Source organism: Athene noctua, unplaced genomic scaffold (genome assembly GCF_965140245.1).
Source record: "Athene noctua unplaced genomic scaffold, bAthNoc1.hap1.1 HAP1_HAP1_scaffold_233, whole genome shotgun sequence".
Taxonomy (NCBI): Eukaryota; Metazoa; Chordata; class Aves; order Strigiformes; family Strigidae; genus Athene; species Athene noctua.
Window position 1 is genome coordinate 90,803 of NW_027437700.1, and position 14,491 is coordinate 105,293.

The window sequence follows — 14,491 nt, forward strand, 5'->3', positions numbered from 1 at the left end:
GCATGATGAGAATTGGAGAAGGACGAGCGGAAGGAAAAATGAAGGAGGGGCCAAAATCACAGTGGTTCATATGAGTGCTTCCTCTCAGCTGCTGGTGAGCACTTCCAGAGCTGCAACGTGGTCAGGGTCATGTGCAGAGGCCCCTAGTGCCATCAAAGCTTAGAGCAAGGTTGCACTGCTCAAGTTTGCAACAGCTACTTGGAAAAAGCCGTTTGGCTCTTTCTACAGACTGAGTTTGACATCCATGTCTTAAATGCACTGAGCTGATATTGCACAAGTTTCAGCTTCAGTGTGCTTGCAGGGAGAGCCCTGGCTTGGCACTGGACAGCAAAGGTAAAAGCAATGAGGACAAGAGAATTCTTCTAGCTTTGCCAAGAAAAATCACTGTGAATGACAAAGGTAGAACTAAATTGGTCTGAATTTTCCTGCTATTGGTCAGCATTTTGGTGCCAAGGTAGTCACACTCTGTGTGAATGGGTACATGCATGTGAGAGAGGGAAAGAGAAAAGGTAATACGAAGAGCTTCATATTTAATATTACGTTAATCCCTTCCCTCCCAGCTAGAGCAGAGGTTTAAAATTTGTTTGCTGCACGTAAGGGGAAATGTACTGATCTATGCGAACATCATTTAATTAGGGAAGAAAGCTTTACTTTTCAGGAAAGTTGCAACTGAATAAATTAGTTTGGAAGTCTGAAGACATCAGCTGAAGTTTGGGGTTGTGGGGCTTTTTAAAAAATTATTTCTTTGCAGAAAATTCAAGTTGCATTTTGGACCAAACTTTCCTTTATTAACTCTGGAAACTTAAGCAGGGGATGGATTTCAGGCCAAGTGTTTTGAAAAGCCCTGCTAACAGCAACTGTAGCAGAAGGTGAAGGAACAACACTTCAGCATCTCAACTTCTCTGTGAAAGCCAGGTACTTTTGAAAAGGTACTTTCAATCAAATCAAGTCAGGGAATGTGTGCAACAGCTCTTTGCAAGTCGGGATTTGCTTCTAGCACCCTAGTTATGTGGCAGAAAATCCTGCAAAGGAGCAGGTGGGAGTCGCAAAGCCACGTGCCAGCTTTGGACCCAGAGCTCAGCATGATGGTGATCTCCACCAGCAACCACGGGGCGTAGGTTGTCGTGTCTGCCCTCCAGTCCTTGCTGGGGTAGAGCGCCCTTTCATTTGTGGCATGAGTTTTTATTCATTTATCTTCTTTTGAGCTTAGGCACATGCAGTAATTAGAGGAAAACTGGTGAGCTCGGCTAACACATTTGATCATGGGTAGCTTTAGGCTTGCATTTGGGTCACTAAAAATTAAGTAAAATGATGTTTCTTTTGCACTAGTTTTTGTGAACGGCCTTGATTTGACAGCAGTTATCTTCCCCACGTGACTGCACTAATGACTTTGAACACAGAAAGTACAGTGTGTCATGAACACAATAGAGTGGTTTGAAGCTACTGTATGAAAAGGGGAGGCTGAGACAGGCTAGTTTTTGACAAGCTTGTAACAAACCTGGGACTAACTGGCTGAGTTTAAACCCTTGGGAGGCTGGAAGCCAAAACATGTTCTGACCCATGAGGGGAAGCCCTGCCTGCATGGACATCCTCCTGAGGGGGGGGGGGGGCCGTGCTGCAGGGTGAGCAAAGTGGGTCTGGAGACGTCAGCACAAGCATTGCTCTCTCCTGCTCCTCCCTTGGCTTCCCCATCAGTCCCATTACAAAAGAGGTCATGCAGCCCCAGCGCTTACAAGTGAGGCGGAACCAGTGTGAGGATTTCTCTTCAGGTTTTGCCAGGAGAGGCAAAACCCAGGAGGGTCAAACGCTCCCAGGAAGACCCAGCTCAAATCTTCTGAGGACCTCCTCCGCCTGCTGGTATGTCCAAGCAGCCCAAATGATCTTGACATTCAAACAAAGTTTTCTTCATTGCTCTGCGGGATCTCTTTGCTGGCTGCAGGCAGATTTTGGTCAAGATGAAGGCCATTGATTTTAAAACATAAATGATAGGCTTTAGAGAAAGGCTTCATCTCACAGCTGGTCTAAACTACAAATACTACATAGCTATGTATGTCAAAGCTACTAGAGATGGCCTGTAAAGGTCATTTGGCTTACCTCCCTGTGTGACAGAGGTTGTACAGGCTTGTTGCTTGTCATTCCTACAAGAACTGGACCTGGGGAAATGTTTGATTGAGGGTTTCACCTCAGAAGTACCTCACTGCGTTTTCTTCTCTCAGTGAAAATGAGGAAAATGGGAAATTCTATAGAAGTGTACCCGTTTTTCATTTAAAAAGCTGGAGGAGGGGAAACCATATAGATTTTTAGAGAGGTTTGGCTTGTTTTTTAGAAAAAACACCTGGGACAAGATAAAATGTCAGCCTTGCCTACTTCAGTCCTTGATGACAGAAATCCACATGGCAATGCTAATGCAGAGTGATCTGCAGAGATTTACTGCGCTGAGAAGGCCCAGGGCCATGATCCTGCTGTAGAGGTGCGGTCCCACTGGCTGAGGTTCAGTTCTGAGGGAGGTGGAGGTTTGTTTGCCTACTGTGACAGTGGAAATGGCTCACTTCTCTTGAGCTGCAGAGCAAAATTACCTTCAATTTCTTCTTCTGTCGCTCTGTGCCCTGTAGCAGTGCTCTCAAAAGGTGGTTGCTATGCAGGCATAAATAAAATTCAGCATTCACGGGGACTACACATACCTGGAGCCATAACAGAAACCTTAATGAGTTAAATCAGAGCTTTTATTAGCTAATTTCTCATTGTCAACCAGTTTCTCGCATCTCTGTAGATAACTGATGTGGTGGAGAATAGTTCTTGCCTTCTGGAAGCTGGCTACCTTTTGAAATGCTCCCATCAGAGATACATTTTTCAGGCTTGTACTTCTTGCTTCTCGTGATCTTGTCAATGCGAGCTTTCTTGGCACTAACTCCACTGAGTGGAGGAAGGAGAATGTATTGGCAGGGAATGAGAGCCAGGTTTGTCTTTGTGCTGTGGATGTGGGCACTGAGGCCTCAGGAGCAGCTCCCGTTGGGTGAAGGAAGAATAATTCCCCTTTCTGCCAGAAGAGTTGCAAGGGTGGCTGCAGCCTGGTAGAGGGAAGCCAGCTCAGCCACAGCTGTGGCTAAAAATGGCTTGAAGCGGGAGGGTTAAGCATCTGGCCACTCCTGCTGTTGGTAAGGCTCCACAGCTGCTCTTTCAGCAAAGGAGCTTTTTTCAAATCTCAAAGCTACTGGCTGCAAAGGCAGCACATTTTTAAAGTCTAGAGGAGTATAAAAGACTGCAGATAAACCTGAAGAGTCTTCCCCAGTAGCTAAACCCCTGGGTTATATCTGTTGAAATTGTTGAGAGAAGATCCAACAAATATTTGTATCACTTGGATTTCTGCTGGGGATGCTGCATACTCACCAGAAAGAGTGCACGTGGCTCTTGCCTGTCAGCTGGGGATTGTAACTGGCTGGGCAGCAACTGCATGAGTCTGCATGCAAATATTGTTGCTCTGTTTTGGGGTTTGGTCCTTTTCCTTTCCAACCTTGTGGCTGGACACATCTAGCAGATGTGCATTCCTTTTCAGATCTGTCCATCCCCATTTCCTATCTGGTGTTTGAGAGCACCATGTGTTGGGTTGTGGCATGCAGGCAGGGAGCAATGCGGACCGGTGGTCAGAGGCAACCAGGCTTCTGAGGCATGGAGAATGAAGACTGACAGCAAAGTGGCTCTGGAGCACATGAGGAAGCTGGGAAGGGTCAGTAGGCATCAAGGTCTCTCCTCACCACACCTAGTCCTCTTCTGGGGCTGGAAAACCCCTTCTTCCCACAGAGACCTCTTGTCTTTCCTCATGTTGTCCCCGTTTCCACCCCAGCCTCTCCTCTGTCCCACTACTCCAGTTTCCTCTGCTTTTCTTCTGAGTGTCCTGGGCTCAGTGGAAGAAGGCTTGTACCGTGCCTCAAATCAGGCAGGCTTGAGTCATCCTGCCCCAAAATGTGGCGTGGGTACCTACACGGGCATAATGCTGCTCCTGGTTTGGCCTTGTGGTAGTGCATGTGTGTGCAGTCTGCTGCTGCCCGGAGGATGAGCTCCTGCTGCAAACACATTGGCACTGGTTAGATAAGCCAAATATGCCCTGTGATGCAGCCCACATAGTAACTACCAGCAAAAGCTGTTGGGGTTTGTATTTCAGACTGCAGTTCTCAAGCATTTTCGTACTTGCCATCACTGCAAAGAGCTTTGTTGTGTCTGATGGTTGTTTCCACCCTGTGAACTCGACATTTGCTGTAGTGTAGCTGACATTACTGCTGCTTTGGCACTGACTGAGACCAAAATTTGGTTGGTTAGTGGTTTTGTGACCATGGCCTGCTGAGATACAGCATGAGTTACGGAAAAAGAACAAAAACAAAAACAAAAGAGAGTTTGTATTTAAAAAGAAAGAGTTCTCGTGGTTTTGTCCCCACATATGGCAGGGACATATGCGGAAATGAATTTGCTGCTGTTTGCCAAGTAACAGTAAGCAGGTTGAGACACTGCGTTAGCTCTCACAAAAGGAAACATGATTTTTCTTTCATAATCTCTGTCATTTTAATTCAGGTGTTCACTGCTGTTTTCTTGAAACTGAGTTGCAAGTAATGAATTGGGGGTGGGCGGGAACTGCCATGGAAAAGAAACAGGCTACCCCAGAGGCACGTGGGTTCATCTGCCTGTCAGACCGCTTTATGAGATGTCCTGTGCAGAGGCTGATCTCTTGGTGAGGACCAAGCCCCGGGAGCTCCAGCTCAAGGGTTATGTGTGTTGGCAAGCTCACTGGACTGCTTTGAGATTAGTGTTCGGGTGAGCTGTTAAAGGCTTACACGCTGCAGACAAAGAACGCCAGCTCTTTGCTTTTGAGCATGAGACCATCTCCATGGTGGAGTGCATGTACACAGCAGTGTCTTGGAGAGACACACAGTATCACAGGGCCAAAGCTGTTGATTCTTCAGGGACTACAAATCTGTTCTTCCCCTGGAATGAAAACCTGCAATGGTGGTTTTCAACCCTGTGTGCCTGTGAGCATACATCCCTGTTCTGTGTGCCCTCCCAACCACACAGCCAAGCCAGAAACAGCGACTCTTCCAGGATTACAACAAACATGAAAACTGAGAGGTAGGCAACAGTTTGCAAGCCAAAGGAGAAGGGAGGACAGAGTTGACATCTGTGGTGTTAGGTTAGTGAATGCGGAGCTAAAAGCAGAGGAGGGCAACAAGAAAACACCGCTGTCCCAGCTAGGCTCCAGTTTGTTAGTCCCTGGGTAGCGAAGAAGGACCTTGTCTCCTGCTGACGCAGAAGTCCCGGACATAACTTATACAACCAATGTGATCAAGTTAATGCCACTTTATTAAGGGATACACAGCAATTTAAAGACTCGCACAAAGCACACGCGCAGCTGCTTGATTGCTAATAGGCTAAGGCCGCTTGTCCACGCACCCTTTTGCCCTCTATGATTGGTCCCGGTGGTGTGGTGTCCACACGCCATTCTCCTGCTGGGCAAACATCCTGTTTTCAGCAATCCACCTTCCTTATCTTTTTGCTACGCACCTTTCTCAATCCCTTGGCCTTCCAGGTGTTCTTCACAACAGCTACAGCCTGTTGTTACAGTGAGGCCACTCGGTCTGGATTGCTCATAACAGGTCTGTTGTTTTCCAGCCATTCCACAAATAGCTTACTGTTCCATTTAAGGTGATGAATCGATTCGGTAAGAGATGAATCCCCTTGTGTTCTAGCTGGTCCTCACAGATTAGAGGGGCTAGGGGCAGCTGGACCTATCTCTTAATAGGTAGGTATGCCAACTGGGGCCGTGACTATAGGCCTGGCACTGGATGCACGAACAGCCCATGTGCTGTAGGGCCGGTTGCATTCAAGAGAAGCAGTCAGGTTCCTGAACAGTATAGTTTATTTTGATGCAACATCTACAGATTCGCTAAGATTGCCTGCAATAAATCCACAAACTGCAGGTTGGCTATATAGCACTACACAACAAGAAAAACAACTGCAATCACACACACTTAATTCCCGGGTAATCACTCGCTGTAACCAAGGACTCAAATCTTACCAAGAGGCATCCCTTTGGGGGGGGGGGGGCGGGAGGAGCACGTCGATATGTCCCTCTGAGACCAGACACAAACTCGGGATTAGTATTTATTTATTATTTTAATATTAACGACACAGTAGTCCTTGGTGCGGGGGGTGCGCTGGGTTTTGTGGGAAAAGGGGGAGGATGAGAGAGAAGGTGGGCAGGCTCCTGCAAAAACCGCCCTTGAGAGAAGGGAGAAAAGTGAAAGAACGGGACTGCTTGGCCTCCACCTTGCTTCACGTTCCTCCTTGGTGCCACAACAAACAAAAATCACTGGACCTCCGTCCCGTCCTGTGTTCTGGGCACCCTGTCTCAAGGAAATGTGTGTTTTACAGATTTTTCTCCATTTTGCTTTTTCTCAGGCTTGCAGCACTAACCAAACCTACCAAAAATCTCCTCTTGTGAGGAAATGCTGTGGTGACAAGCAAAGACAGGAGCGGCCACCTGTATTGCTCTGTGGGTGTCCATCAGCTGGAAGGGCCGGGATAGGTTTTGTGAGACTTCATCCGAGGGGGAAAAATGATTCCTCAAAGAGAGAGTTGCCTTGTTGAACGCAGAGCTCTTCAAGGGAAACTGTGCTGTTACCGAAGAGGATTTCAGGTACTCGTGTGAAATGGCTCCATTCCTACACCCCGACACGAGCACATGGCTACTCTGCGCTGATACCCAGCTGGGTGAAGGCTCCTTGGGAACGCCGGATCTCTGCGGAGACTTACGCAGCCCGACTGCCCTGGCAGCTGCTCTCCCGCATGGCGGCAGCTGGTCACGAAGGCAAGCGTGTTGTCTGGTGAAAGGCGGCCATCAGTTTTCCACTCCTGTTTTTGGAGTGTTTTCTTTCGGGGCCGCCTAAAGACTAGACTACACGTGACTCACGGCAGCTGTGTTACTCCATACTCTGTCGGCTATAAGTAAGTGGGAAGGGAGGATGAGAACATTGCCCCGTACAACACAGCAGTTCAAGAATCTCAAGTTCCTGATCCTCCTGCAGCAGAGAAGGCCTGGTCGGGGGAGGGGGAGCTGCCGGCTTCCAGCTGCCCTCCTGGCGCTTCCCTCTGGGCTGCGGGTGCCGAATCGCTCACGGGGGGGGGCTGTCTGCAGATTTTCCTCCCGTACGGTGTGGCCGCAGCCGCCACTGCTGCGCCACAGCAATCCTCCTCTCCCCGCAGCCCGGCCAGGAGCGGGGCCGCGGGCGCCTCCTGCAACGGGAGGAGCGAGAGCTGCGCTGCAATCGCCCCGCCGCCAGCACGGACGGCCCCGCAGGGCGCCGCCTCCTTCTCTTCACGGTGACAAGCGCCTTTAGCGGTGACGCTCCGGTGGCGGCGGGGGAAGGTTTGCCCCCGAGCGTACCAACGTGCTCCGAACCCGGTGCTCCAAGTACCGCTCCCCGGTCCCGGCGCAGGCAGCGGCGGGGCGGGGCTCGAGGCGGGCTCACCGCGGGGGGCCGCTCCCGCCAGGCGCCCCCGGCCGGCCGAGACGGCGGCGGGGCGGGCGGGAGCTGCTCCTCGCCCGGGAGGTGCGGGTGCGGCTCGGCGCCGCGGAGGTGAGGGGGCAGCCGGCGCTCACCCGGGGCGGGCCGGGCCCGTGGGGAACGCGGCCTCGTTCGCTTCGCGTCCCGGAGCCGGGCGGCCGCGGCGTGGGGTTGTGCCGTCGGCTGCGTGGGGCCCCGCGGGCCCGGCCTCGGTCACGGAGGGACCCTGAGGACCGTCTGGTCCTGTCCCTGCTGCGGGCAGGGACAGCTGCCTCGGTCGGGCCGGGTCCCCTCGCCACCCCCGGCGAGCCGCGGCCCGCGCTACCCTCCTCCCCGCGGAGGGGCGAGCGGGTGTGCGAGGCTGCTCCGGGCGCTCACCCGAAACACCTTCCCGCTTGGGTTTGGTTTCTGTTTGTCCCCTGAGGCGGACCGCGTCTCAGGAAAAGCCTTCTTCGGCACAGAGGCGGAGCTGGGCCAGCTGAGGAAACTCAAGTCTGGAGAGCGACTGGTTTTGCTGCTTAAAAACCACCCCCCACTCGCAGTTTCTAGAAATAAAGGTGCGTCGCTGACTCCTCTCCTCGGGTCATCCCCTCCGGTCTGCTCACGGGCGTGTGTGCAGAGACGGGAAGCCCCAGTTCGAGTCCTGTTTGTAAAATTAATGCTTGGTTTGTTTATTTACGAACATCTGTGGTTCTGATGGTCAGGCATCAATTCTGAAGGGTCTTTCATTCAGATAAGTATTCAGTGCTTTTCTGGTGCTGCGCATGGCTTTAAAACCGTTTGAACTAGTTAGCTTGCCTGCGTGTCTTCTGCTGGCACCGTGCATCTATTTGTGTAACACCAGCACCTACAAAAAAACCCACCCAAACCTCAACAAAAAACCCCACCTCACCTTGAAACAGAAGTTTAGTTCTGGACCCCTTGTGTGCATTCTGGCAGTGAGTCAATTTTCTTTGAGGCGCAGTGGATCCAGATGTGTATCCCATGTCACTTAACTGTTCAGTATGCAGATACCTTGTAATCTCAGCTAGTCGAGTCACGTTCTCTGTCAGTGTTGGAATAAGAATTTCAAGTTAGGTGGATTGATACCTGCCTGCTGGTGGGATTTTATCTGTGAGGTCACAGATGGCCTTCAGCTTTGAGGATCAAATTTAACCACGATTCTAAAATTTAAAATGAGATTTTGAAATACTTTTATTTTTTTCTCCCTTGACCAGCTTCAAGGTTCTGAAGTGAATTAGCCTCTGTAGTCCTCACGCCTCTCTTGTCGTATGTAGCCTAAGAGGACTACCCACAGGTCTAAGTTTAGGTGTGTGTTGGAGACTTTGCAGGATTGAAGGTGGGTTGGTGAATAGCAAGGAGAGATTTCCTTTATAAAAAATAAACTCGTGGCTTTTATTCTGAGCTCTGTCAGGGATTCAAGTTTGTGTCTGTCTTTCAGTCCTGGAAGGTGTCTCACAACTCTAATCCTGGACCGAATGCTTTCTGGGGAGGATGGCTGGTCCTGTGTCCCTGGGAATGGCTCTCAGAGCTGGTCTGGTTTTCAAGGGCTGCAGACTTCAATCCCTGCACAGTTTAATCTTGCTTCTACGGAGCTTCCAATCAGAGGGATGCATGGGTCTCTGCGGGTGATGTATGTGGGTGCTGAGCACTCGGATGTGTCTGTGATGTCTGCCACTGCTGCGGTTCCTCGATTTGCATGTTAATGCAATCTGAACACAGTCCGTGTTAACAGGTGTTCTGAATCCATACCAAATCAAATGCTGAGACTGAACTCCTTAACCTGAAACTGCTTTTTCCTCCAGGGAAAATGCTGCATGAGATTAAAAGCCTTGTCGTTGATGAACCAAAGTATTGGCTGGATGTTCTCTATATTTGGAACACATTCATGGGTCTGAGGGAAAAAAAATGAGATGTCTCAAGAAAACCATTTGCCTCTCAAGAGAAAATCACAAGAAGAGACAAATACTGCAACTAAAAGGCAGAAAACAGAACAGACTATGTCTGAGCAATGTCAAGCGGAAGCTGCAGAGAGGTATATGTTGCCAGAGAGAAAGATTGATCAAGACTGCTGGACTGAAAGTAAGACTTCCTTAGAAGACCCTTCCAAAAGCAGTGGAAAGAAGCCTGTTGTGAAGGAGAAGCTTAGTTTCAGAGTTTCTTGTCGTTGTAGTGGAGCAGTTGCCAAAATACTTCAGTCACAGGTATGCTAAAGTATCTGTGTTTCAAAAGCATTTGGCAAAGGTGAAGGGAGGTCTGTAGTTTGTCATTTCAACTGTGTGTTGTGTGTTTTAGAATAAGAAACAGATTTAGCCTTTTCCTGTATTTTCTCAAAAAAAGCCCTTAACCTGCATTTCCCTTAAACAAGTGGAAATACAAGGGCTACTGTTAATTTCTGGGCACTATACCCTGAATACTTTCAAATCGATGTCTTTTATTGAGCCTAAGTACAGGTAAGAGGTTGAGGTGGCTGGGCCTGTAGGGTCTGAGGGGGTGATGTGATAGTAGCTTACAGCTATTTAAAGGGTCATTGCAAGGGTAATGGAGGCAGACTCCTCTCAGTTGTGGCAGAGAGTGGAAAAGAAAGCACAAAACCAAAACTTGGCAGCTTCGGTGGGCTCTCCTTGGGTATTGGGGAGAATTTGTTCTCCAGGAGGGAGGTGCAGCCCTGGGATGTGTCCTGCAGTAGGGGTTAGATCTTGGTTCTTGGGAGAGAGTGGTGGTGTAGAGACCTCCAGGCACCCCTTCTATCCAGCCCTCTTCCCATCTATAATACCCTTCTACTGTGAGGAAAATAAAAAAAACCCAACCCTGTGTAACTGCAATTTATGTAGATTTCTCTTACTTGAAGTTAACAGTAGTTTAACTAGATTTTTTTTTTTTCCCCCCTTACTCAAGCTAGTACCCTGAGAAGGTGGGACACGTGAGCCTGCCAATGTTTGCTTAAATTCGTGCTGTGCATTTGAACTCTCATGCTGTGAAGGCAGTCTGAGCTGGATGCCACAAAAGCATTAAAATTGCGAGCTGCAGTTGTGCATTCACAGATTTTCTCTTGGGTAATCCAGTTTACAGACATCGGAAATATTTTGTGCGTCACAGGTATTTATAAAACAGCGACAGGTTTTGTTGTAACTTGGGCAGGACTTGAACTTCAGCCACACTGCTGATGAGTGACAGTCATTTTGTCCTGTGGTGTTTGCTCTCTGCCCCTCGCTCGCTCGCTGTGCCCTGTTGTACTACTTCTGGTGTTTGTATGAGTTGTTCTGGGGGTAGAGAGAGGCTCTTTCTTTTTTTCCCAGGTGTTTCTGAGGATTGTGCAGTCAAAGGCTATGATTTGTAGTTTTCTTAATTCTGATAATTTTGCTGCCTGTGACTGTTCTTCCCCCTTGCAGGAGATCGGAAGAGCCGTTGGCATAGCGCTCGTGAAGCAGTTTGGGTGGCAGGCTGATCTGCGGGACCCCGATCTAGAGGTAGTGGTGCTTGTCTGCCAGATGGCGTGTTGATGCTTCCAGAATTGCCCCGATCTCTTTTGTTTTGTCCTCTGCTCCCTTTGCACTCAGGACTGTGGCCTCTTCTTGGTTTTTTTGGTGCTGAATTTAGCTAGAAATCATCTGATAGTGCTGAGCAAAGCTTTTTTGGTTGACACTCTGTGTGCGCCTTTGAGAGCACTGAAATACCAGAATGGCCAGTGTTGGCCTGTACGTCGGGAAGGATCCTTACAGGAGATGTCTCAGCATCTGCTGGATTCTGTGTTGGAAATGGCGATCACCTGAGCCAGTGGGCAGCTTGTTTAGCCTCTGTGGGGGAAGAGAGCGAGTAGGAAGGTTACGTCCTTAATGAACTGGACTTGTGCATGCTGTTCATGGAAGAGCCTCCTCCTAGACCCTGACCCTGGCAAGGAGCTTGATGCAAGCTGTCTGGAGACCTTGGAAAAGACGCGTTGCTCTTGACAAGCCATTTCTCCATCCCTGTGCTTCGTATATGGAAGCTGCTCTCTGCACTGATGCTGGGAGGTCTGAGGCTGTCTTTAAAAACTCTGAGTTCATGTACGGGCTCTGGTTTTCCCAGGCTGTTCATTAAGTACAGCTTTGTTAAGCCTCAAGTGGGGCTCTTGTCCAGATTTTTGCTCTGAAACCATTCAGGTCCTGAGGACTGGGATATTGCACAAGCGTTGTTTTTCTTTTGGCTTCCTGGGGAGGGATTGCAGTCATGCAAGACCTGTTGGGGAGCTCAGTCATATTTAGGGATGCGCCTATGGGACAGGAGGACAATTTATTTGAGCTGCCTGTATTTCTGGAAGGATTACACACATTTGCCTTCCATCTGAAATGCCACTTAGTGGTGCTCATGGGGTTTTTTAATTGGTTTTGCGTTTGGATTTTTTTTAAAAAGGAGGGGGCTATCTGAATAACTGAGTGCTGGTATAATCTTCTCCTGCTTAGAGGAAAAGGTTTTATAATTAAAAATATTCATTCAGTGTTACAAAAATTGGTTCTGTAAAGATTCAGGAGCTTGTTGGTGGATTCTTGGCTGACAAAATTCCCCTCCCAGCTTGGTTAAACAGTAAATCCTCTTTAAAGTGGCATTCAGATTATCTAGTGTGATTTCTTCCCACTGATCATAGTTGTCTAAAGCATATATTTTTGTTGTTAAAAGCTAGGATCAGATTATCTTAATGACATTTACTCAGTGGTAGGGATTCCTCTTTTCAGGTAGGCATTCTCCTCACCAGATTTGTCTTGGTAGTGTCAGAACAGGCATCATTTCTAAATAGTCGTGCTGTCCACTGTGAGTAATTATTTTCTGGTTTAATATTCAGTGGACTGCCACATTAGTCTTGTGGTCTGTCTGGAGCTTATCTGAGCATGCAGGCCAGACTTTGTGGTTAAGTTGTGGATAAAAGCGGACTGGTTTCTATCTGTCTGTCTGCAGATCTGTCCAGTTCATTTCTTCTTTCATATTACGTGGGCTTTTCTTGTGGTTGTACCATTGTTTTAAAGGGTGATGTTTTGTTTTTTTTCCTGTTTGCAGGCTTCCATTAGCAAACAGAGAGTCTATCAGAACAGCAGGACTGCGGTCAACAATTGCATGGGCCCTGGCATCTCTGGCTGAAATCAGTGTAAGTGGATATTCATGGCAAAGAAATAGAGTCTTGGTTGAAGGGGGTGTTGCTGCTCGTCAGGGTTGGAGCCGGACGCTTTGAGGAAGTACGGTGATTTTAATGCCCTTTGCTCTGATGCATGTGTACAGGGGTTTTGCCTTATCTGTGATCAGAGTGTGCTGTCACCTGCTGTTCAACCAGATACTTGCTGTAATCCCAGGTTCTTCTCAGAAGAGGTGTTACTCCTTGTCCAGATATCAGTCTACTTTGCATGATTTTTTTTCACTGGCCAGGCTTCAAACCTTCTTTTGAGTTGTTTTCCCAAGGGAAACCAGAAGCAAGCGCGATCTGTTCCACGGATTAATTCGGTACCAATATCCATCTGCAGTCTGCTCCTAACTTTTTTCCTCTAAATGTCACCTCAAGGCTGGATGCATAGTGGTTAGTGAAACTAGGAATGCTTCTTTCTGTATTCTCTTCCAAGCAAGTTTGGCCTGGTAAACCGGTGATGATTGTTACTCTGAATTCACGGTCATGTGTAGGTGATGTGTACATCCCTGAGTAAGCTTGTCCTGGGGGAGGAGTCTGTCTTGCCTGGGATGCAATAACCCCTTTATGTTTGTAGGCGGGTGCCTTTGTGCTGGATCCCGTGTGTGGGCTAGGAACGATACTGCTGGAAGCTGCCAAAGAGTGGCCTGTGAGTATCACAGTGGCAACAGGCAGGCCCTTTGCAAGACGGCTTGTAGTTGCATCAAGAGAAATCTGTGCCACAGTTACACCAGACTCCATTACTGAACAAGTAATTGGTGTCTTTGTCACCGGTCAGAAGCTGTTGTTTGTGCTCGTCTTGAGAAAGACTGCAGGTAACTTGTCCTTCCATTTGTAGATGAAATTGTTACAAGCTCGTCCTGCAAGTGTGGATCCAAGGATGTTCCAGGAAACGTCTCCAGCTAGAGTTCTGGCATAGAAACACAGCAGGGTTTAGGTGGGAAGGGACGGCTGGAGGCCTTTAGTCCTGTCATCTGCTGGGAGTAGGGCTAACCCCAAAGCTGGGCCAGGTTGCTCCAGAGCCTTGTCCTGTTGAGATTTGAAGCATCCTGAGGGGCGGAGACCCCACAGTCTCCTCCTCTCACATGGTGGCTGCGCTCTGGCCAGCACAGCCCTCGTCGCTACAAGGGTGCAGTGCTGCCTCATGATCCAGCCAGACAAGTGCCGGGAACACCCGGGATGCAGAAACTCTGGGGAGATACTTGGAAGACACCAGCTCCGACAGAATCCAAGTGATTCTGGCTGTAACCAGATTCTTGAGGGGAGAAAAGCGGGACGGAGAGAAATTCAGCATGTGTTTCCTTGCCATTCATACGTGTGTCTCTGAACCTCTGCGCTAACTCTTTGCAAGCTTAGCTCCTCTGTCGCGTTGTGCTTGTGAAGATGTGTGTTGAGAAGGAGCAGTTAGATTGGCACCATGCAGTCCCCTGTTCAGAGAGTCCTACTCTCCTGCCACCAGTAGTGGGGAACCTGCAAGCTAAACCACACTCTCATGCATTCGTCTTCCCGGTCTGCATTGGGTTGGCAGCTTTGTAGCGCCATTTGCGAGGAAAGGTACGGAAGGAGCTATGAATCCGGGTGTATAACCTGCGAAAGAGCTGGCAGACGCTTTTGTAAGGTGAATGAGGGCACCGCTGCTGTTCATTTTTCAGACTGTCCTCTTTGCCACAACCACCAGCAGGCAAGCACACGAAGAAAGAATCCTCAGATCTCCATAGCCTCTACTGAATGGGGTATGCAGGGAGCCCGTTCCCCATGTCTGCAAGACATTTCCTCAAGGCAAAGGTCTTGG

General features: G+C 48.9%; 1 protein-coding gene across 1 annotated transcript; it reads left to right on the forward strand.

Annotated features, from left to right (window-relative positions):
• The first annotated feature begins 6,831 nt into the window (after window positions 1-6,831).
• Window positions 6,832-13,618, forward strand: LOC141955429 (U6 snRNA (guanine-N(2))-methyltransferase THUMPD2-like). Its single transcript, XM_074895220.1, is given in 11 exon segments — window positions 6,832-6,869; window positions 7,209-7,456; window positions 7,537-7,622; window positions 7,975-8,107; window positions 9,356-9,446; window positions 9,448-9,754; window positions 10,943-11,026; window positions 12,207-12,262; window positions 12,582-12,669; window positions 13,277-13,348; window positions 13,538-13,618. Coding segments are annotated over 11 exon segments (1,284 nt in total).
• The last annotated feature ends 873 nt before the right edge of the window (window positions 13,619-14,491 follow it).